The sequence below is a fragment of the Pollicipes pollicipes genome, unplaced genomic scaffold (assembly GCF_011947565.3).
Source record: "Pollicipes pollicipes isolate AB1234 unplaced genomic scaffold, Ppol_2.1 Scaffold_4219;HRSCAF=4965_pilon_pilon_pilon, whole genome shotgun sequence".
In the NCBI taxonomy this organism is placed as follows: Eukaryota; Metazoa; Arthropoda; class Thecostraca; order Pollicipedomorpha; family Pollicipedidae; genus Pollicipes; species Pollicipes pollicipes.
The window spans coordinates 26,245,920-26,270,075 of NW_023596448.1; the positions used below are offsets into that span (position 1 = coordinate 26,245,920).

General features: G+C 49.6%; 1 protein-coding gene across 1 annotated transcript; it reads left to right on the forward strand.

The window, feature by feature from the left end:
• The first annotated feature begins 10,862 nt into the window (after positions 1 to 10,862).
• LOC119095071 (zwei Ig domain protein zig-8) lies at positions 10,863 to 23,929 on the forward strand. Its single transcript, XM_037217967.1, has 7 exons — positions 10,863 to 10,893; positions 11,873 to 12,024; positions 14,094 to 14,183; positions 15,636 to 15,756; positions 19,791 to 19,918; positions 23,098 to 23,266; positions 23,788 to 23,929. The coding sequence occupies exons 1-7, from the start codon at positions 10,863 to 10,865 to the stop codon at positions 23,883 to 23,885; spliced, it is 789 nt and encodes a 262-aa protein (XP_037073862.1). The 3' UTR covers positions 23,886 to 23,929.
• The last annotated feature ends 227 nt before the right edge of the window (positions 23,930 to 24,156 follow it).

Here is a 24,156-nt window from a genome sequence, read left to right on the forward strand (position 1 = left end):
TCGGTCATTGGGGGGGGAAGGAAGAGGTGATGTATCTACGTTAACGCGTCTAACATTTACCACTGCGCGTCTGGGAAACCAGAAGTACGGGGTTCGATTCCTCGCGGTGCCCGCCCTTCCTGCCAGGGTGAGAGGCAGGCGAAGCCATATAGCGTCAGGAGCTGAGTGAAGTAAAGCCCCAATGACGACGACGGGCAGTTACAACTCGCCGCTCCGTTCCACGTGCAGCAGCATCCTTCGCGCAAAAGGCCTGTAAGGCAAAAGGCCTTGCGCAGCTGGGTCGTCCGCGCAAAAGACCCCGTACAGCGGGGCAGTCCCGCGCAAAAGGCCCTGTACAGCAGGACAATGTCGCGCAAAAGGCCCTGGGCCGCTCTCCTACGCGTCTAGCGATCATGCCAGCGCATGAGCGCCAGCACACATACGTGGATCACTCTCTGCCTGCATGACAATAACCACGCAAAATAACGGAATGATAAGCACACACGGAAAATGAACGGGTAACGCTTAATAAGTGACGGAGTTTAGTCGGCGCACTGCATAGTGGTTTTCACTTGACGAGCATAGACGCTGGCGCAGCTTCTGGATCGGGACAAATGGCCGCAGTCTGCGACAGACTGAGTATAAAGTGTCTGGTTATAAGGTGCGAGGGTTTTACACGGTTAGGGGTACAAGTGCCCGCCACTCGCCACTCATCACTTGCATTATTTACCACGAGAGTAACATTTCACAAACACTGCGCGAAGATCATCAGCATGCCAGTCATTCAGGCTCACACATTCTGTCAAGCAGGGCGCGGTGTTGTGATTAGGCCTGCCTGAAACAAAGTGGCTGAGCCGAAGCGCGTCGATGACAAGCACCGACCAAAAGCATAGATTGAAATTTGCGGGCGGGTGTCATGTTCATCGCAGCGATTGTAGCACTCTTTCCACATGTATATGACTGAACGACGTCACTCAAATAGCACGTCGAGTTACTTAAAAGCCAAACATGAGAGTGTCAAGGTCCCGAGACGACGTCAGCATGTTGAGAATATTTCAGATAAGCAAACATTATTGTGTCCTGAGCCCCGCGCGGTGTTATGCTGTCAAATTACTACTTTTAGGTTCCCGTTTATTGCACCGTGCTCCGCTGTCGCGTGCCAGTCTGTCAGGTGCTCCTCGAGTGACATGTACGTGTTCCGTAAGCGTGCGCTTCCAACGGACTCATAAACGGGTCACGAACACAACGCTCCGTTTTCCATTCATATATGATATCCCTCGGCGGGGATTAAGCGAGGATTTACCTCATGCGTTCTTCCGTGTGTATTTTCCTTCCAGCTGATTGACACACGTGTGTTGACCCCCAATCCCAGCTGAATTCGCTGGGGTCTTGACGTTGGTTCGAACTCACATGAACTTTAGACTAGCACCACCAGTCTACGCTACTCTAGGACCGCGCAAACGACTCGATGGTATGGTGACATTCACTTGTTTGCTCTGTTTATCATCTTTAAATGGGAGTTTCAAAACAAGACTGTGTGTTTGTTTTAGCTTTCTGCGAAGTCATCGTGAACCTGAGGCATTTTTGAGCAGGAACGTAAGCAGGATTCCAGGATTGGAGGAAGGGCACAAGGAAAGCTCGCTGCATGCACGCGTGCTGCCCTGTGTGTCGTAAAACAGAATGGCGCGGTCTCGATCTTGTCATTTCTTCGAGGCTAGCAGGAATTTTCAGCTGGCAATATGAAATCGTGTACTTATTAAGGCATGCCATAAACTTGGTCTGGGAGGGGCGTGGCCCGTGGCCTACTGTGTGCATGCGCCTTGTTTTAATAAGAGTGTGCTGCTCAAGAGGTGGACCTCACTCGGTGTTGCGAGTCCCGGGGGTATTATGTCCCATTCTTTTCCGTTCTCACGGAAAACAGAGACATTTATCATCATTACGCTCACACGAATGGGGACTAGAAGATGTACGCACTGCGCTCCGCATTTATTGGTATAAGGACGGCTTTCCTGGTAGCCATGGGGGACGCATGATGCATGATAGCGGGCATGATAGTGCAGTGCAAGCATGATAGTGCAGCATGATAGGGGCAGCCATGGGTTTGAGGCGCAGTTCGGCGGGGGACGGATGATAGTGCAGCATGATAGGGGCAGCCATGGGTTTGAGGCGCAGTTCGGCGGGGGACGGATGATAGTGCAGCATGATAAGGGCAGCCATGGGTTTAAGGCGCAGTTCGGCGGGGGACGGATGATAGTGCAGCATGATAGGGGTAGCCATGGGTTTGAGGCACAGTTCAGCGGGGGGACGGATGATAGTGTAGCATGACAGGGGCAGCCATGGGTTGAAGGCGCAGTTTGGGCGGGGGGACGGATGATTGTGCAGCGTGATAGGGGCAGCCATGGGTTTGAGGCGCAGTTCGGCGGGGGACGGATGATTGTGCAGCATGATAGGAGCAGTCACGGGTTTGAGGCGCAGTTCGGCGGGGGACGGATGATTGTGCAGCATGATAGGGCAACCATGGGTTTGAGGCGCAGTTCGGCGGGGGACGGATGATAGCGTAGCATGATGGGGGCAGCCATGGGTTTGAGGCGCGGTTCGGCGGGGGACGGATGATAATGTGGCATGACAGGGGCAGCCATGGGTTTAAGGCACAGTCCAGTACAGCATGACAGGGGCAGCCATGGGCTTAAGGCGCCGTTCGGTGGCGTGTCTCTCACCTGATGGCACCGCGAAAAAGCTGTCGAGGAGCGCTTGTGCACATGCCCAAACACTTCGAAATGTCAAATGTTCTCAATGTATTCGTTGCTTGCTTGATAACGTGGTTTAAGCAGTATCTCATGGTAAAGCGAAGCGCGATCATTTTCAGTGGGCTTTCAAGTCATAATGCCGACATATACGAGTGCAAAGTCTTTCTTACTCACGTAAACCTCAACCTCTTGTCAAAGCGCTGGTCGTGCTACATTCTGTTTACCGTCTGCTAACCGGCCCTTACGCACTCTGTCCTTCCAGTTGTTGACATGTCTGTTGAGGTTGTGTGAGTTCAGTATCACTTCTACGTAAAGGCGCTTCCTGGTAGTGTGCGTGATACATGTTCCACAGCCTTTCAAGGAAACCGTATCATGCACGGTGTGCACAATATTCCCTGGTCTGCACCTGCCAGATTACACCATTCCGCACAAGCTGGCAGTGCCAGTAAGCGATAAAGAAAACCTATCTCCTTGTATTATAACGGATCGTCTTTCTAAGATTTTGTAAATTACACCCAGTTCTAGTGTGCTGATAAAGCTACAGTTTCACCTGGGCCTGACGTGGGAATCACTCTCCCATAAAACAATCTCTGGTTGTCGATTTCTAAAAATGCGTTTATTCCTTACATCAGAAACGCGAATTTAATTTGACAGTTGCAAACCCGTTTTAGAATGTGACAACCCTGATGATCGCCACAGGATGTCATCTGAACGAAGCAAGCGACTGGCTTTCGGCTGGCGAGAATTCTGCAGCGGCTTTCGTTGCTGCAGTTTTTGTGCTCTGATAAGCGATCTGTTCCCTTGCGATGCACTGACATACCTCCGCACATTTTCCTCCTATTTCGGTTCTTTCTGCGAAGTGAAAAGGCAAAGCCTTACCATTCACCAAAAATATCCCTTTTCACAACACACCACAGTGGAGATGAGTTAGGGACATTCGTTGCGCACTGATACATTCAGGGCGTCCAGCTGGATTTGGAGGCAAATCCCAGGGTATGCAATATGGCACCATTTGGAGGCCGGAGCTCAGTGCGCCGGCTTCCATCACGGCTGCGTAAGCCGATGGCATGCTTACTGTAAATTACCGTCATTTTTGTGAAATAGAGTCTTTTATTTGAAGCCGTGCCATTAAAGGTAGGCATTTTTTCATAGCTGAGCTTTCTTGAGGAGAGGGAATTGTGTTTAGCTGCCAAGATGGATTCCTGACATGATTAACAGACACGCAGCTTGTTGGTGGATGTTGATGTTTGCCGCTGTCAGTTCGTCCGATGAACACGCGAACCAGCCATCGGAGAGGAGATCTGTATCCACCCCGTGTACGCAAAGTACACCTCGAGCTCTATATTTCCCCTGACGAGATCTGTGGCAACGTCTCAAAGTTTCATCCGTCGTAAAGTTTCATGACATCGTTCATGGCCATATTATGAGAATACGCAATGTTCCAAGGCAGTGCTTCATGTCAAATGATGAGAATACTCAACCTTCCAAGGCAGTGATCATGGCCCTTTTATGAGAACAACCGTAGTCTTCCCTTTGGCTTAATTGGACATCAGGCAAGTTTCCCGTCCGGATGAACTGCAACGACGAGATGTCGTGCGATATAGATGGCATATGCTGGTACCTTTTAACACAACTGCATACCTCCATGCATTGGAGCCGTTTGTTAAACCCGTTTGCTTCATTGGTTAATGAAAGTTTGGAATATAAGTTTTGGTAAACATTTGTTGTGCCCAACTAATTTCCGTGGATATGCCACGCGATCATTGTAATATGAACTCATCTAGGTAGACGTAAGTAAAATTGGCCATGGAAAATGTTGCTATAGATTTCTTATCCGCATTGTTGGGTCTAGTGTGGATCTTCTCAATATTGATTTCGACAAAACCGGGCCATACCCATAAGAAAATCTGTTTTGAGACAAATGTGACTGAGCTACAATTATTTCGATATTCAAAAATATTTTATCAAAAAATAATTATTGCAACCTGCCGCATCGTGTCAATTTGTTAAAAACCGGAGGACCCAAATTACCCCTTCCTGAACGGGTTGTGAACGAGCCCCGAAACGAACTTCTGGACCTGACCAGAGATCTGCCGTCTGAGATGGTCGAGAAGAAAGGAGCGCATTGGTGCCCAGCCGAAACCACAGCATTGGTGCCCAGCCGAAACTACGGCATTGGCGCCCAGCCGAAACTGCAGCATTGGCGCCCAGCCGAAACTACGGCATTGGTGCCAAGCCGAAACTACAGCATTGGTGCCCAGCCGAAACCACACCATTGGTGCCCAGCCGAAACTACAGCATTGGTGCCCAGTCGAAACTACGGCACTGGTGCCCAACCGAAACTATAGCATTGGTGCCCAGCCGAAACTACAGCATTGGTGCCCAGTCGAAACTACAGCATTGGTGCCCAGCCGAAACTACAGCATTGGCATCTACAGCATTGGTACCCAGCGACACTAACCCGAACTTTCGACCGCTCGACCGACCACGTATAGCTTAAAAACCCTGGTTAGGCAAAGTTGTGTATGTCATGCCATTTTGTAGTCGAGGAGTCTGTCATGATACTAAATATATTATGTGCAATTATCGGAGCATCAATGGACCAATGACTGTGTTTTAAGTGATATAATTACTTTTCATTTCTTCTCCAAGCAGCTGTCGCCGTATGTACTCTGGCAGAGTTGGCAGAAAACCGCGGCCAAATCTTCAAAAGCCCCGCCCGAAAGGAAAAAGCAGAGCAAATGTTTCACGTTTCCACGCATTGCCGTGGAGCGCACGCTTCCGGCGTGCGCTTCTGTCCCACGAGCCTAAGAGCTAAGGGGAGCGTCCCGCCTTTGGAGCATATTTTACAGCACTACACTTCTTTTTTCTAGGGAGCCCCGGAGTGTATCCCGAGTCCGCGAAAACGGCAGCTCTATTGTGTTTGTATTTGTTTGCCCGAAACTCATCCACGGAGTTGCTTTTGGGATTTTTGGCTGGTTACAGTGTTTGCTAGCTGTTGGGTTCTTTACATCACGTGCTCACTGGTTACCACACATTACAAAAAATGTCATAAAAGAGGATTTTACGAAAGATACTATGAAATACGATATTACGAACCATATTATTCAGTATGATACTGTGAAATATGATACAATTAACTACGATGCTACTTTATCCGTACGAACCCCAATGATGGAAGTAATAAATACCCCAAATTAATAACAAAATGTGAAACCCAACGCACGTACACAGAGAAGAATAAAAACGAGTAATGAGGACGTGGAATTCGCATTGACATATTTCGAATGAGATACTCGTGACTATTTTTTAACAAAACAGAGCTGCGGTGAGATGGATATGTCGCTGAAAGCTCGTTTCGTTACGAGATTTACATAAGAAGTGCATTCAGTCATTGTTTCCCGCATGCTGGCGAGTTCGTGGTACGCTCACCAGAAAAGCCGGGATTCGCCACACCACAACTACGCCTCCGCTGCACCCAGGCGGGCCGTTAATTGAGAGTCGATCGAGCTAATTGACCTGGGGCATGCCTGGAGCGGCCGGACGGGGTGCCGGACCCGCACGTGTTCAGCGCGCCCGTCGGAGGCGGCCAGGCCGCATGTCGTCACCGACGCCGGACTGACTTGGGCTGACCCGCCGCCGACGCCGGTATGGATCGGAGGCGGGCTCTCACTCCAACTGAAGCATCGGAAGGTGAATTATGCAGGGCGACGGAAGGCGATGGTGGGACGTCCGGTCTCAATGCGTTCGGCTGATGATGGAGATGCCGGTCTTGTGTGGTGCTGCCGTCCTCGCAGGGAGCGTTCCGCCCCAGCTAAGGTGTCAGTGCTGGAAAGATTTCGTCACATTACGCAACGCTGGAAATGACGCAACTGATGTCCGCAAATGATCAACCAGCTTGTCGCGGCTGGACTCACTTTAGTGGATGCAGCCGTGGTTCGGTTATGCATGTTCCGTTTCCCTCGACTCCAGAACGTCAATATGAGCCTTGTACGTGGTATGGTTAAGCTCCATTGGATCATAGTAAATGTCATATCCTCCCTCATTTACTAGTGGAGTCACTTTTCACACGAGGATCTGTAAGGGGCAAATCGCCTTTTCTCTAAGGCTTTTCCATAACAGCGCGGCTGACCACGCCAAACTTGATTAGGCCGTAGGCAATTGATTGACCACTTTTTGGAGTAAAACATTAGATGTCCTTCAAAAGGCTACTGACCCTTAGTAGGTTAAAGTCAGATCATGGCTGACAGCGAGGGCATTTTTCAAGCTGATGATCAAGCAGTGTTACACGAAGTCGTATAACATTGTGATTCTTCGTTAGACAAGTAAACAATTTAAGTTGGCATTATGACTAATTCCATTGACCTTGGGTCAGGTAGGAAGATGAGATCAATCTCGTTCCAGAATGCCTTTTAAGCGGGAAGTCCGCCTTATGAGGTAGTTTTGCTGCTCACTTCGAGTTCCTTGATCACAAGAACATAACAAATTACTGGTCTTGAGTTCATCAATGCCAGGGGAGGTTAATGACCTACAATAACCTCAATCAGCCATTTCCCTTCAGAGACAACTAGCTGGGGTAGTTCTTGACCTAAATTATAACTTATATTGTCGTGATAATATCGAAAGTTCTAGGTCAATCTGACTTTTTAGAGGTTTAATCTTCTAGAAACTCGAGGACTTCCGTAAGGGCAGCATCTCTTTCATGAACTCGTATCGGTCACCATACGACTCATTCCAAAGGTCGAAACCTCACAGAAATGGTACATCATGGACGGAGAAATAGCTCGAAGACAGATGTAGAATGAGTCCAGAGACAGCGCCGCGTCTAGGGCGTAGACATGGATAAGGTCAAAGCCCTGCTGTTTCATATTTGTATCTAATAATATTCATACGTAAGTTGTTCTGTGCATTAGCGAGGAGCATTATTCACATAGCTAAGACAGTAGTGGTAGCCTTATTCCTCGGGGAAAACCAGGAGAATGGAGATGTAGTTGGGTTGATATTCCGGCAGCATGCCTTTGTCGAAACAAAAAGAGAAGTGAAATGATTATATCTAATATTTATATTTATAAGTGAATATAGTCTATTCACTTCTGCTATTGTTTCGCTAAAGACATGCTAGCGAAATATCAGCCCAATTGCGTCTCCATTCTCCTGGTTTCTCCCCGAGGAGTGAGGCTAATACTACTGCCTCATCTATGTAATGATATCTACATTTAATTCTGCCAATATCACCTGGTGAAGGCATTGGGATTCCCTCCACGGACACCTCCTATCAACCATGTTATACTGTATAAACGCCTGCTAATGACCGTTCTCAAACTAGGTGCGGTAATTTCATCGATAAAATGCCAGTCCTCTAGCCATCTATAATACAGCTTATCTAAAGGGCCACCAAATACTATTGTGCTCTGTGTATAGCTATCATAGGGGCGGGGCAGAGTCGTGTGCATAGTATTGAACAGTAGTCTCACACCGACTAGTGGTTTTGAGAACTCCCGGCCGAGCCGCGGCAGACCCAGGCACTGGCGACGGAGCAGGTACGGACACTGAAGTGGCAGGTCCCACACCGTCTGGGAAGCGCACCCACAGCGACAGCGGATTCCCGCAAAAGCAGACGCCGGCGGGCGAGGACGGCGCTTTTTTAAACAGATTGAACTGGAGCCGTTATTTTGAATTTCTAACGTTGTTCTTCCCATGCGTCGGCCTTAACCTGATGTTAAGACTTGAAACTAATGGGGGAGCGCACCCCAAAAAGTGCATGAGGTGACAGCTCTTGGGAGGCGGGACGGGTGTAGGACAAACAAGCACCGGCAAAGGCGCGGAGATCACGATGGTTGGACCGGAAGCAAGGGTACAGAGATCAGGTGGTTGGACCGGAAACAAGGGTTCAGAGATCATATGGTCTGGCTGAAAACCCGGCCATGCGCTTGCGGGGTCGATCCGGACATTGCTATTGGGATGGTGTGAACCGGAACATCTGCAGCGCAGCGTACCCGGACACGGGCCCGCACGTCGTCGGTGACGCGCTGGTTCTGCACGGCCCGGTATCAGCAGCGGCGCGCGGGCCATTTCCAGCAGCGCTGGCATTGGCGAGCAGCGCGTGACTTAATCCGCCTCTCGCGTTGGCTTACGTCAGGTGCATTGCGGCGCATTAAGTTTGTGCCGTTCGCATTTGTTTTTTCCGACATTGTTTTATGCGGGCAAGGGAATCGCCGTTGAGATTTGCTTAATCTCATTTTTGGCGGGGGGGGGGGGGGGCTTACGACACAGTCAGTAGCTGGGGCTGTATGGCGCCGCCTGCTTGTCACCCTGGCGGAGGTGACGGGTCGCCTACCTGTCACGCTGGCGGAGGTGGCGGGTCGCCTGCCTGTCACCCTGGCGGACGTGGCGGGTCGCCTGCCTGTCACCCTGGCGAAGGTGGCGGGTCGCCCACCTGTCACCCTGGCGGAGATGGCGGGTCGCCTGCCTGTCACTCTGGTGGAGATGGCAGGCACCGCGAAAATCTAAGCCCGGTTCTTCCGGTCTCCAAGACGCGGAGGATACTCACTACACTTCCGTCACCCATCATACTGTGTCCCTTCCAGAGTAACGTCAGAAGCCAGACATTTCGCTAAAGCACCTTGGCAATCGGCGTCTGCATATAGCATGACTCGCAATGCACATACGTGACATTAAAAACGATGATAAACGTTGTTTGGAACTTACGTGCATTTCGCTTCAGATTCTGTAAGGATACATCTAGGTCTGACATTTCTCATGCGCAAAGTACCGTGGCGTTAGTTTGAGTTTTCACACTGGGTGTGACATTTGTTATTAATGCGTGCGCGAGTAGTGAATGCGTCGCCTCCCGGCTTCATTCTCACATCCATTCACTGCCGCTAAAACAGGGTGAGCACCGTATGTCATCACATGTAATTTCATCAGATGGCTTTTGGTCTAAAGCCCAGCAGCACGAGCACCTTTCCCGGAAGCTGCCTTGCCGTTGGGCTGCCAGCAACCCCCGATGGTGATCGAGCACCGCCAGGGTCGAGGATCGGCCTCAAGGTCGAGGGTTAAGTCTTGACACGTGGGTCAGCGCCTCTGGGCAGGAAACTTAGCTGGGAAGGCTGCGCCATTCACACTGGACGCGCTGGGGAGATGACGGCTCTCAAAACTCGCTCGGACAGGATTGGTGCCCAGACGAGAAGTGGAAAGTTTTCCAGGAAACTGGCCGATGGTCGATATCAGGCAGTATGGGACGCCACCTCGCCAGCCCCCGAACGACGCCGTGGGCATGATTGCAGTGTGAGATCTTCTGCAGTACTGTTCTGCTCATTGCAGGACAGCGTACACGGCCGGGTTGAAACAACAGGGCAAATGCTGCAGGTCGCATCAAGCCAAGAAAGCTCCTTTCGGGCTTCCCGCGACCGCCTCCCTTTTAAGAATAGCTAGCTGGCACTGAAATCTTCAGTCTGAGACCTCGCACGTCACAACCTGTCCAACGCACGCCGAGGCCTCAGGGTCTCAATCTCCCCCTCCCCCTCCCCCTCCCCATGGAATCTAAGCAAACTTCATCGCGTGAAAAAGGGTGAGCGACTCACTTCTTCATTCTCACTTGGTATCCTCATACGACCCCGCCAAGCGCTTCTTTGGCGACACGGGCGGCCATCGAAACATAGCGGTGTGCAAAACAGCGTGACCTGTGTTGAAACACGCCTACGGTTTAACGGACCGTTGTCATACTGTTGTTAGCGTCACAAACCAGATCCATCGTCACCGCATCTGTGCCTGGCCACCGCTTGCTGTGCCGTGGGATTTTCGGTTGAGCTGTTCATGTTTCCGGGGCACCGTACAGCAACGCCTGTGTGAGGGTCCCAGGCCGTCTGCCACGAAGAAAAACCACCAGATATCATTCCCAGGGCGAGAAAAAGGACGGAATCGCCTATTTCGGGGAGCCAAAGCCGATTTTATCCGGGGGACAGCCGGAGGGTTCTCGTATGTAACAGCAATACTGGCACGCTGCAGATGCTGGGACGCAGCACGTGCAGCGTGCCAGACTAGTGAGCCGGGGCTCAGCCCTGTCTGAACAATCACCATCGCCGGCGTCGGCCAGGTATGAAGGGCTGCAAACTGCCTCAAGCTATTGGCGCGTTCATGGCTGTCTTCGCGCTGCTGCGCTGCAAAGGCCGGGCGGTCCGCCGTCTTCGTCTGAGAGTTGTGCCATGCACGGCGACAGAAGGCTCACCGATGGAGCGGTATTGAATGCATTTATGGAATGAGGTCATGTTGTGACCAGCGCAGGGCGCTCATCAGCTGATTGTCACAGCCAGTGTGCGTAATACATGACTGCCCTCTGGGATGACGTCATGCTCAGCTGACGTTCATTTCCGCCGCAGAGTCGTCCTACACCCTTTTCCTGAGTGTGGTGCTGTTTTATTGTTCAGTAGTTTTGTTTAATATTGTGTTGCTCAGCGCTCTTGAGACGCTTTTTGTGTGCTGTCGAGACGCGTTTTTGTTGTTGTTGTGTGTCTGAACACCAGATTGTTTGCGAAGTGGGTTCAACAGCTGCGAAGCACCGCAGCAGGCTGAAGCCATTATTAATGAGCATTATGTCGAACTCACAGAGTTTGAACATGTGCTTGTCAGCCCCATACGCACACAGTGATATCGCATATCTTCATACCAACGATATGTTTAGCCCCAGACATAGATGTGTCCAGTCAGTTTTTTCAATATCACAGTTATCTGACTGAGAATCGATTTAGGTGTCGTGCTCGGTCTTTTTTCACAGCTTCGAATCATATTTCCCGTCTCAATTGATAAGGACAATATGCCGTTTAGTGAAAGGCATGGAGTGAGGCTAGCTCCCGCTCCTCTCACGCCGCCCAACGTTTCAAAAGTCGTTTAGGAAATCTGTGGAGCTGTGAATGACTATTATGAAGGTAATTAGAACGGTATATTCGGACGCCTTTGCGCATGAGGCACAGTTGTATTACATCACATGCCATGATTGGAGAAACGGCATTTATCCTACAAGATAATCTGAGATTACGGGAAGAGCGCTATTACCCAGAAAGCGACAAAGCTTTGAGATGCCTTCCCCTCTCTGCTCTGAGTGTTCCAGCAGCGTCGCCCCTTCGCTGACTCGCGGGTGTTCGTTGCAGAGGGTCGGCTGGGCGGCAGGGTCGGTGGGTCGGACCCACGGCCGATCCGCCGGCGGCCCTACTTTGACCCAGCGACCCCGGCCAACGTGACGGCCGTGGCCGGCAAGGCGGCCTATCTCACCTGTCGCGTCTGGGACATCGGCAATAAGACGGTCAGTGGTGCGCCGTCAGCGCCGCAGCCGCGCCAGGAATGGCGCCCTGGGGTACGGGGTCACGTGACGGCGGACGGAGCCGGCATCCGCTGCAGGCGCCGGAGTGCCCGCATTCCTGAGCTGCCGCTGTACGCGGTCCGAAGGGGAGGGGAGGGGGGTTGCTCGTCGAACACTAAGCTCTGTGAGCTGCGTGCAAAATATTTAGTGCTTTGAGCGTGGAAATACAGATGCTCTATGCACTTATATCGCATTTACCCTTAATCTTCGTATGTTAAAGTTATATACGCTGTCCTGCATTGCTTCTGAAATTGCTGTGCATTAATACGTAGGTGTGGTGCTCGGTATTGGTGAACTTCGGACTGCTGGATGAGTGGGAAGTTTTTACACAAAACATCGCTGAGAAGATGTCGGGGATCGCGACTAAAATTCGCTACATCAGTGCTCCTTGAGCAATTTGAAATCACTGACTGCTGCAACGTAATCACTGGCTGTTACTGACGTAATTAATTACTGACTGAAGTGCGACGTACTCACGTAAGCAGCCGTGCTTCGCCACTATACCAAGCGCTGGGTCATAAAGATTGAGTTAAAAAAAACGTCGCCCACATCCAGTTTTTTGTGTGATTTCACTCAAGAGACAGGATCGTGCAGCAAAATGTGCTGCAAATGATGTGCAAGAAACCACTCACCGGAAAAGCTCTGTGAGTTGTGAGAGGCCTAGGCAGTGCCAGTAAGCTAACGGTTAACCATTGAAGAGCATATGCATGACACAACCGAAGTGGCCGTTAGGGCCTAAATTAGTTCAAGCTGCGAGGCCTGAGCCGCATTATTTCATCTGCGCAGTGCCAGGACGCGGACAGAGCTTGCCTCAGCCAGCCGGAGACATTTTCCGCGAATGGAGCGTTTTGACAGATTGCAAATTTGACGGAGGTTGGCGAAATTTCACTTGAACGATGCTTCAAGACTGATGGACGTCGTTCCTCTTGTCACTTATGGGCACGTTTCGGCGAAACACTCGGGCCGAAATTGCAGCTCAGTGATGGGGCATATTGTTTCGGCATTTAATCGCCATGTTATCGATTGTTGGAGCGCAAAATATTGGGGGCCGTGCCTAGCGGCTGTTTAAGACGTTCACATCAGGCATTTTTAGTGCTCCCAGTCTGACAAAGCATCGAGTTTTGGCATTTCATCCAGGCTACTATTTAGAGTGACTGTCATCCTTATTTGGGACTTCACGAACCCAAGGCTTAGCCAGGCTGTGATGCCGCGTAAAATACCTTAGACCACACCGGTTGTATTTCCAGTACTTTTGGGCGTTAAGTATACCCGTCGTTAACCTTAGCCGTCAAATTATTACATGAATTAAGGCCTGTGGTCGCTGTCGATATATATCGCTCCCCGTGATTGTATGTGGTGCCCGGCGACTGTCAAGGCACTGGCACGAAGAGCAAAATAAAAGAGCCTGTATTCTTCAGTGTGCGAACGGACCATCAAGGACCTGGGCGAACCCTGTGATGTCGTGGCCTCTGCGCTGGACAGGCTCTGTGATCTTGCGACCCCTGTTTTGGACGAACTCTGTGATCTCGCGACCTCTGTTCTGGAGGAACCCTGTGATCTCGCGACCTCTGTTCTGAACGAACTCTGTGGTCTTGCTGCCTCTGTTCTGGACGATCTTTGTGACCTCTCGGCCTCCGTTCTGGACGAACTCTGTGATCTCGCGACCTCTGTTTTAGACGAACTCTGTGATCTCGCGGCCTCTGCGCTGGACGAACTCCGTGAACTTGTGACCTCTGTTTTGGACGAACTCTGTGGTCTCGCGGCCTCTGCTCTGGACGAACTCTGTGATCTTGTGACCTCTGTTCTGGACGAACTCTGTGATCTCGCGGCCTCTGCTCGGCCTCACATCCATCTCCGAGCGACATGCTCTTTAGCATCCTTGATGCGCAGCTTCCTTCCATGAGGAAAGGCCTTTCCAGCGAACACAAGTGACGACTCCGTGAAGTAGCGAAGCAGACATACTGCATGTGCAGCTGCTCGGGTAGCTGATTTCCCTTACGTTTGGTTGGCAGGTGTCCTGGATCCGACATAGAGACCTGGCAATACTCAGCTCGGGTCAGAAAACGTACGCCCACGACAACCGCATCGTCCTGTACCACCAGGTTTGGAAACATTGTAGCGCTGGTGTGATAGCCTCCCTCCCGCCGTCTCTCTGTGTCATGGGGTATTCTGTGAAGGATGCACGCCGCATTTATGCGCTTAAGGTTTTAGTTATATTTTTTGTGGCGGCTAACATAGGTATATGCCACTTTGATGCTGGTCTTGTTAAAGGTAGTGTTCCACATTTATGTGGGGTTTTGGACTGAAATGGCTATTTTAAAGATTATTTGGTGCTTTTCACAGGCCCGTCCTTCCTAGGACCTAAACCGCTCCCGTTTCTGAGGTGCACGCTCGCGAAGATGTGCAGACTATTTTGTGTAGTCTATTTCAAGTTCACCTAGGCATCCATGGCGCCATAATAACGGCATACAAACTCTTTCATTCGACTGGCCATGCGGCGATCAAGGCAAATAAGACCGTTGTCGAGTCGTTTATATCTGGCATAGGTGAGCACGATTTCCAGACATCACGGCCGTCAAGGGGTCTGAATCAAGTTTGTGCAAGCTACAATGAAACAATCAAACAATGACGCATTGAGAAGCATATTTACTAAATGGAGGAATTGTGTTGTCTAAAACAGTCTTTTTAACTTAAAAGCATAGCAACAGTCATAAGTGAGCTTATTTCGTCACACCTGATACTTGCCTCAATATATTCAATGTGTAAGTGTAAGCATTTCATTTAAACTTAACTGTCCGCGAATATTTGAGGAACCGAGCTTTCCAAAGCAGCGCAAAAAGAGTTGTGCCTATTGGCGTGCAAAGGCCTACTTTGCGATGACATCAGACCATGGTTATCTCTCCATGTTATGACGTTCCCCTGTCCCTGCCACTGTCCTGCCTCTCTCCCGACCTGCTTCGGGAACAGTTCTGGTTCTCCGTGTGAAACACGCATCCTCTGGTTCATTCTCGAAAACAATACGCAATCACATCGTAGTCAGAATATCCCAAATAAAATGACCTAATCGTACTAACGTGGAGTTGGCCAATCCAGGCACGTTTTTGGAACTCAACTAGCTGATATATCAGGGAAATCTCTGTTTGATCGAACTTTTCCAGCGAATTTCATTTCATTCCATCCCATTATTTGTTCGGTACCGGGCTGCCCGTGAACAGCCCGAAGCATGGATCATCGACAGAATCTTAAATGATTGCCATCACTACCAAAACAATTTGTCCTACATCTGCTGTCTCAGTTCGTCCGGCGAAATATTCTGCAACGCTTGAGACACGAGTCGGTCTCCCGATTCAAACCCCAGCGCGTTGCCAGCGGCTTTGAAGAGTGGTCACCATACCTGCCGTGGTATTCTTAGCCAAATTTTATTGTGATCGCCGCTTTTGTTGCCACCCTTGTCTGAAGCCGGGGTCATCGAACTTTTTTCACTTGACAGGAATGAAACCCGACGCTCACGATCCTGAGCCCGTCACCCTGACCATTCGGCCATGCGCCCGCAGCCGGACAGCAACGAGTGGGTGCTGAAGATCAAGTACGTGCAGCCGAGGGACGCCGGAGTGTACGGGTGCCAGCTGCCGACCGCGCCGCTCATCAGCCGGCCCATCCGGCTGAATGTCGTGGGTCAGTTGGCCGACCGGTCACCGGTGGTGAGGGGGGGGGGGGGGGCTGGCCAGTCACGGGTGGTGAGAGAACCTGGACGACCGGCCACAGGTGGTGAGGGGGACCTGGTCAACCAGTCACGAGGGGTGAGAGGGGAACTAGCCGACCGGTCACGGGTGGTGAGAGTACCTGGCCGACCAGTCACCAGTGGTGAGAGGGGAACTAGCCGACCGGTCACGGGTGGTCAGGGGAACTTGGCCACCAGTCACGGGTGGTCAGGGGGACCTGGCCACCAGTCACGGGTAGTCAGGAGACCTTCTCGACCGATCACGCGTGACCGGGGTAGACCAGAGGCTGGTGGTCAGAGGTGAGGTGCAAAGTGGCCACCGGGCGGTGGGGAGGTCAGGTGTGTCAGTGATACGCAAAGGGCAGGGCTGCCGATGAGTGGTAGGGCTGGACGAAATCGCTGGTATGGTCGGCGACCGACCAGTGGAGGACTGTCACCTTGCGTGGATATTACTGGTCAACAATTGTCGCGGAAAGGAAAGTCACGTCTGGTGTGGTCGGAGGGGACTCGGCATTGTGTAGTGGAGTGTGATAGGGTGAGGTCACTTCAAGACCAGGAACATCCGTGGTGGGCCAGTAGTGTCCAGGTATGGGCGGCCTTGGTTTCAAACCCGTGCAGTTAGCGATGGGAATATGCGGAAAGAGCGGAGCCTGTTTTATTTAGCGAGTGACCCACAGCGAAGTTGCACTTTGTTTAGATTTGAAATACCCACACCCGTTCTTCATTCTAGATTGAGGGCCCCCAACCATCCCGTAAGGCAATGGCCCCAAATTTCTCCCATGGACCAGCGAAACTCATTTTGCCTCCAGGTAAGCGTAAGCGGGATTTTATTATTAGTGCAAAAGTGAAAAACCTGCAAACATACTCATCTGTCATTTTTTGTCATGGCCTACATCAAAAGATCTTATTTTAATTGTCGGCATACATACTTATCCTCAAGACCACCACAAGCATCCAGAAACCTACAAAAATAAATTTCGATTCTAACCAGCCAAGTTGCCAATTTCACAACGAAACACTGGCATATACACTAAAAAATGGATGGTATCACCTATTACCACGCACCATAGAAGGAATATGAAAAGCAACATTGTCCATGGCCAATAGGCACCACAATAACAGCCCTGCCAATTCCATAAAATAGGAAAATTACAGAAAGGCCCTGTCCCGGTCGCTCATCTTACCTCTTGAAAGCTCCTAGAAAATAATCTGCTCTTTCCGGTGGCTCCTCCAAGTTCACCCAAGCTTCTCAAAGTTCGCCACAACCTCCTTCATCCTCATCAGAAATTAAAGGTGGTTCCTCGGAGAAAGGCCACCTGTGCATCAGAGCCCCTTCAAGAGCTGACGACATGGACCAGTCTCAGGCGATCTCCGTGCACCGACTTCGTCCTTTGATTGGTTTATTTTGAAACCACTGAGCCTGTCCATTCCGTTGACTTACTTGGCTAGAGCACCCGCCTTCCGGTCCACCCACCCGAGGCGGTATGGGCTCGAGTCGCCTCAGGCGCACAGATGTGGCCCGCGGCCAGTGGCGGCGGCCGCACTAAAGGTCAGGTGACGTCAGAGGGCAGGACGGACCGTGCCTAGCACTGTGGTACGTTAAAGTTTCGCCACCAAATTCAGCCGCCCAAATACGGAACTGGAATTGAGGGATCTAAAGGTAAAGACAATGGCTCACACAATAAGCAATGCTTGCTTTGATCCCAAAAATCAATCCATTTACAAGGTACGAGACAATTTTTTTTTAAAATTCACTCCTCAACAGCTGATAATTAATTAAAATGTGGCTAGCAACACATGTTTGTCTGCACTCCACGTAAAAGCCACCTTGAGCTTCTTCAGGGGTTTGCGATACGGACCAGCCTCACGCAATCTCCGTCCACCGACTTCGTCCTTTGATGGGTTTATTTTGAAGCCGCGGAGACCGCTGGGATGATTTGTTGATCAATGTTTTGGCGTGGTTCACCTCCTGGCTAGATAACAAATCAGGGTGTGCCCCCCGCAGAAACCGCTGTTATGTGAAGTTATGTCATTACATATAAGGTCCAAGCTGCAGAAAACTGGATAAGTCTGCTTTTTTGGGTTTTCACGAATATGTTTTAGAGGTGCAGCACAGGGTCATGTTTTCATTTAAATTCAAGAATTGGGTGATGTTCGCTTTTTTAATAAGTCCTGTTAAGTTGAATCCATTAGATGTACCTGCACATCGTTTGTGTTTGCATGTGGTTTGTAATCTCTGTGATTTGTGGTTTAATTGACAAATTGTGGGCAAAATCCAGTAATACAGTTTGGCAAAACATGCCCGAGAGGGGCTAAGCAGGGCTAAATGGCTACACTTGTCTTGTGGGTGGCTGTAACTGGAGCTGGAGCCCACTTATTGAATAAGGAACTACACCCATGGCAGCATCCACCACTTCCGTGGGAATGGCTCAGAATGGCTCCTGCTCTTGTGTCGAGATTGCATTCCCTGTTCAGCACGCATTGTTAAGTAATAGTACCTAACAGCAGTTTGAATGGTTACTAAGCTTTGGTCTGCTCTTAGACCTACGACATGTCATGAATTTATGAAAGGACATGCATTTCATAACTGGTAAACTTGATACCGAAATGGAAACATTTGATATTTGTTCACTTGTAAAAAATATACTTTTTCTCCATCAGCATATCTTACCACCAATTGCTAACTAATTACGAACAAATTTGTGGTTAAGAAAATGCGACTGGGTGAATGTGAAAAAATTTGTGGTTAATAAAACACAGCCGGGTGAATATTATATGTGGAATACCCGCCAATAGCCGCAACGTAGGCAGCAATACACGCTTAAATCATAACAGACTTTTTAAGGCCGCATGCTGCAGACCTACTGGTCTAAGAGGAGCCCACAGGCACACTAACCCACCATGAGGTCGTCATCAGTTGTCATTTAAAGACCATTTGTTTACGATGCGACTGCTACGTGTCGTGAATTCCTCCAAGAGATTAACAACTGCCGTGACTTCCGTCACAGCAACTGCTATTTCTCACAGCAGCGATTTCGTGAATACCATATGACTTTTCGCGACGCTTGCTCCCAAAGGCCCCTTTATCGACAACGCAAGCAGTGTTTTATTTGATTTGTTTGTGATTTAACGTCGTTATTGAAATCCATTCGCACGAGCATTTGCACTGCGACTGTCCATTCAACGTTGCTGATGAATGCAAATGACCGCCAACGTGAACGCAAACATGCATTTTTACATATATAGTTGTTTGAATTTGCATCCATGCATTACTGTATTCTGGTGAATAGACATATATATATATATATATATATATATATATATATATACATATATATATATATATATATATATATATATATATATATGTATATATATACATATATACGTACATATGCATACAAAGCAGTACAAACTTGATGGCAACGACAACGGTCGCTATCATTTATGTAATTCGTCAACGTTTCGATAATTTGCGTGTCATCATTTCGACAATTGAGGACAAATACTCAAAAACATCATGTTGTCCTGTTTATGATGCTCGATGTAGCAAAACGTGGACGAATATACAAAAGATAGCGACTGCTGTTATTGCCATCAAGGTTTTACTTCCTCTTTTTGTATGTGTATGCATATTAACACACACACACATACACACACACACACACACACACACACACACACACACACACACACACACACACACACACACACACACACACACACACATACACACACACACACACACATACACACACACACACACACACACATGTATATATATATATATATATATATATATATATATATATATATATATATACATATATATATATAAAAGGACGTCTTCATGTACGGACGCATCCATCAACACACCTGTGCGTGCGCATTTATTGAGACGTGCCAGGTTGTTTGTGCTGTGCTTCGATGGCGTCCGGCGACGTTGGCGGCGAGGTTTACCGGCCATAAATGTGTTTGCCGCCGCCAGTGCCCACAGCTCGCGTCCTGGGCGATGGCGAGATCTACGTGGACGTGGGCAGTACACTGAATCTCACCTGCACAGTATCGCACAGCCCTGAACCCATCGAGTTCATCTTCTGGTACCACGACCGGGCCGTAAGTGAGCGCCGCCGCGCGCCCGGGCTTCGAGAAGGGGGGGGGGGGGGGAAGAGTGTTGAGTTTCGATTTTCTTAATGTTTGGGATGAAGATGGTATGTCATGTAAGCTTCCTTAGTTCAAGAGTCGCACCACAGTGCCTTTGGGCTTATTGGAATATGTCGGCAGGATGGATCATTACGTGCTGCCGTATCCGACGCGGAGAGTTTATACCATTGTGTCTTTTGGTATTTGCTCGTTTTTTAATACTGACTTTGAAGCACCATTCTGTATGGCGTTGCTGTCTGGTTGGGAATGTGCAATTTAGCGAAGCAAGTAACGTATTCAATGCTGGATTTGTGGCAGTTGTAACGAAGGGCTGTCTGGGTGCTAAATATTGATATATCGTGGAAAACAGCTGGTATAGATCATGACGTTCCAACGTGGGATTTTGAAAACAGCGCGAGAAGGTACATAATCATTAGCGAGCTGGCTGCCTCAAGCGTGCTTTTATGCGACGTTGCGAGACGAATGGAATTAATCAGGAAAAAGATAAGCAGTAAAACGACATTTTCCAGGAATCGTCTCCGCGTGCCCACGGAATTTAAAACGGTTGAGCGTCATTGCTGACTAAAGTTCGATCGGATGCGGGCCATGACTTCAATTTCGGGGGATTATCTGTAAGCCAAGCGCGCGGATAAATTCGCATTTCAAAGGGCAAACGGACGAGGTGTGGCATACCAACCTCGCGGGCTTCAACAGGGCCAGTCGTGGAACGGAGCTAAATTCTGCAGGCCCTTTGGCAAAAGGCTTAAAAGAGCTCCGAGCCGCTGCGTTTATATCGGTTAGCCGGGGTTCATGATCGGGACGAGGGCACGTGCGGCACGTGCCGCCACGTGAGGGCATCTCTTCACAGACTGGACGGCCTGGGTTAGAGATATGCCAAACGCGCCACAAATGGATTTCCGGCTGTCTGACTACGCGTGGAAGTCATTACCTTGAGGAATGTTCAAGGCTGGCTGATGTAAGCCCTGATTATTCGAACGTCTCTCCTAATCGGTATTGTTTTACAAACAGCGCCTCGTCTAGCTGTTTTCTGGCTATCGTCAGATGCTAACTGGTCTTGCGGAGGTCCTGAGGATGTTTGGCATGTGGTCAGGCGCATACATGCCACAGCATTGGATTGCTTAACGGCAAGTGTTGATGACTGTACCATCCGACATTCAAATGCATCGTGCCGCAATGTCCAGAAATGTAAAAATAGCGAAATGCGCTGAGTGCATTTAAATATTTGACATCAGGGTGCATGGACGCAGAAATGTATAAAAGCATAAGGCCCGGAGAACTTGGGAAAATATGTGGACGGGTTATGAAGGAAGCTGTTAAACTTTTGCACATTCACTTGTACCAGCGTTCTCAATTTAAAGCCAGCTTGTTTAAAGAAAATTAAACTGAAGACGATCCGTATTCATCCATGGTCATTTTCTTCATAGATAGTGTTCCACCATCGCAAGCGACCAGGACATGACACATTATGATCAATCATAGTATATCGGGACGAACCAGTGGGCCAGATGCGCGATCAAGCACCGGAAGAAACAAAATTTTGAAAACGCATACGTTCAGCCCCATTGTGGTATAATGCACATGAAGTTCCTTGTCAAGAAAATTAGCATCACACTTCCACTCACTTCCCACTTTCGCTTCTTGAATATTCTGATCTGTGGCTGTGCAAGCACGTGCGATCCAGCATCCAGTGACTTGTGATAAACGTTTTTTTCGCTGTAAAGCCAGGAAAATATTCAAATTTGGGAGGCAAACCTTTGACATCTTTGTGCCTCCCGATCGCCGATTTCAGACTGAAATACATTACAATAAAGTATCAAATCCAAAGCGAAGCAGCCCAATATCAGCCGCATTTAAGCCCAGGAAAAAAGAATGTCTCCTCCAATGAGGGTATCATTCATGGATTTCTACGTGCGCTCAGCTTGGCTGTGTAAATTGAACGCCCCATATCAAAGCGAATTTCACATAATATGCGCCGATGTATATCACCTTGCTGTTCTATGAATATGATATCGGCGTCACCTTACCCGTGATGTGTCGCTCATAGGCGCGAACTGACCAAGTTGGTCGAAGTTCCTCTTAACACGCGCTCGGGTGGGGGATCAAATTGCCTCCCCCACCCCGAAGGTTTTCCGGAATTATTTCCGAACAGCGCGGCGTAGCCGCGCCAAATTTTGCATAGATGTAGACAATTGAATAGCAGATTGCTTGACATAACAAATTTAGATGTACCTTGTATGGCAGGTCAAATTTAGGCCATGGTTTCAGCGAAGGTAATGTCTAGGAAATCGTCCAATCTGATGCAATAACGGAATGTTTGACGAAGTCATACATCTATGAGATGCTTTTTTAGGCACCGCAAATATTAAATGAGCAAATGACGTTGACCTGAGGTCAGGTACGAAGGCCAGACCGAGGTCAAAGCCAACCTTATTTATTTTTCTAGAGCTTGCTGTATGGGATAGTTTGTGGTTTCTTATTCCAAATTTATTGACAGCAGGAACTGCACTATACACCTTCTATTTACTTCTTAGAGGTCAGAACAAGCTATTGACCTAAGATGATCCGGGTCAACATTTTGTTTTAGGAACATACTGCCGTAATCATATCGTACTGCCGAACATATCGTAATCTTTGTCGCTTATTCAAATGCAAAACTCAGAGCAATCTTGTATGATTCTGCTCGCCATGACCTTCAAAAGGTCAAACTAGGTCACTGACCTAAAATAGGTTTGTGACCTTTTGCTTAGAAGCAACTGCCTAGGTTCTGGGGAACTTTAAAGACCAACATGGAATTTGATATTGTTTGACCTATTTTGACCTTAAGGTCATGATCTAGGAAGCTCAAACTTTGACCTAAGTGAGTTCATGTACAGGTCAAGACATTTGGTAAATTTGGTGTCCCTAGCTTTTTTAGTTCCCGAGATCTTAGGGGGGTCAAATTGACCCCTCACCCGGGCGACGGGCATCTAGCCGGCCACCCGGGCGCGTGTTAAACCAACTATCCGTGATGCACCGTTCATCAGTCACCCATTTACGCAGAGTTTGCACTTCCTCCATCACCTCGCTATTCGCAGCGTCCCCGCCACCGTCCAGGGAGACTGTCTCCAGCGACCGCCTGCTGTCCATTCCAGGTGATCGACTACAACACGCCGGCGGGGCGAGTCACGGTCACGATGGAGCGCGCGAGCACCACCGACTCGCACCTGACCATCCGGAGCGCCCGCTCGGAGGACTCCGGCATCTACACCTGCAGCCCCTCCAATGCCGACCCTGCCAGTGTCAAGGTGCACGTGCTGAAAGGTACTGCGGCTCTGGGCGGGCCGGCTCGGCACGGGATGGGTCGGGCTTCAGTGCTGAGGAGAACGGAGGAGTGAGGAGTGCTCGTGAGTTGACATGGCGGGCTTGAGGTATTTGACCGTGTACTGGTACGGGTGGTCGCTGACGTTTTGAACGAGCGCGTGGTGTTGGTGTTAAGCGACGGAAGTTTGGGAGAAGAAACTAGTAGCATGAAGTGGTAGTGGCGTTTGTGTTACACAAAGAGGAATGCCATCAGCACGATATATTCAAGATTTGCGTCATGGTTTCTGTTATGTCACACAAAACGAATTCGCGCATTGCGTGCCGTTTGTTTTTTCGCGCATTTTTTCTCTTGAACTTATGCATGGTTCATCACCCATGTTTTGTGCTTGGGGGAATGCTACAACAATGAGTCATCTGAGCTTCGAGAAAGGAAAGAATCCCTGAAGCTTTGAAAGGCCTATTCCTACTCAAACTAGCGTTATCTGCCAGCGCGTCGTACCCAGACTCTATGTTCGTTTCAGGGGAAAAGCCCGCTGCGATGCAAACCAACCGCTGCCCGAGCCTGGCCGCCTCGCTGGCTCTGCTGCTGCTCCAGATCGTCGGCGGGTTCCTCCTCTGAGAGAGGACGGCACCCTCGCCCGTCTCCGACGCGTGGGTAGAGGCTGTGTGGGCCAGCGTGGGCGGCCACGGCCGCGGCGGGGCGGCGGCGGCGGCCCGCTGCCAAACGCCGTCTGGGCGGGGCCTGCGCCAATGGGGAAAACTGGTGGTCTCATGGGTGGCGGCGGACTCCGCGAGGACGGCCTTTCTGCAGACGATATGTGGAGGACGAACGGAAGCGCGCGTACCTGCGGACTACGACGAGGAACGGCGGAGAGGATTCTTGGTGAGGA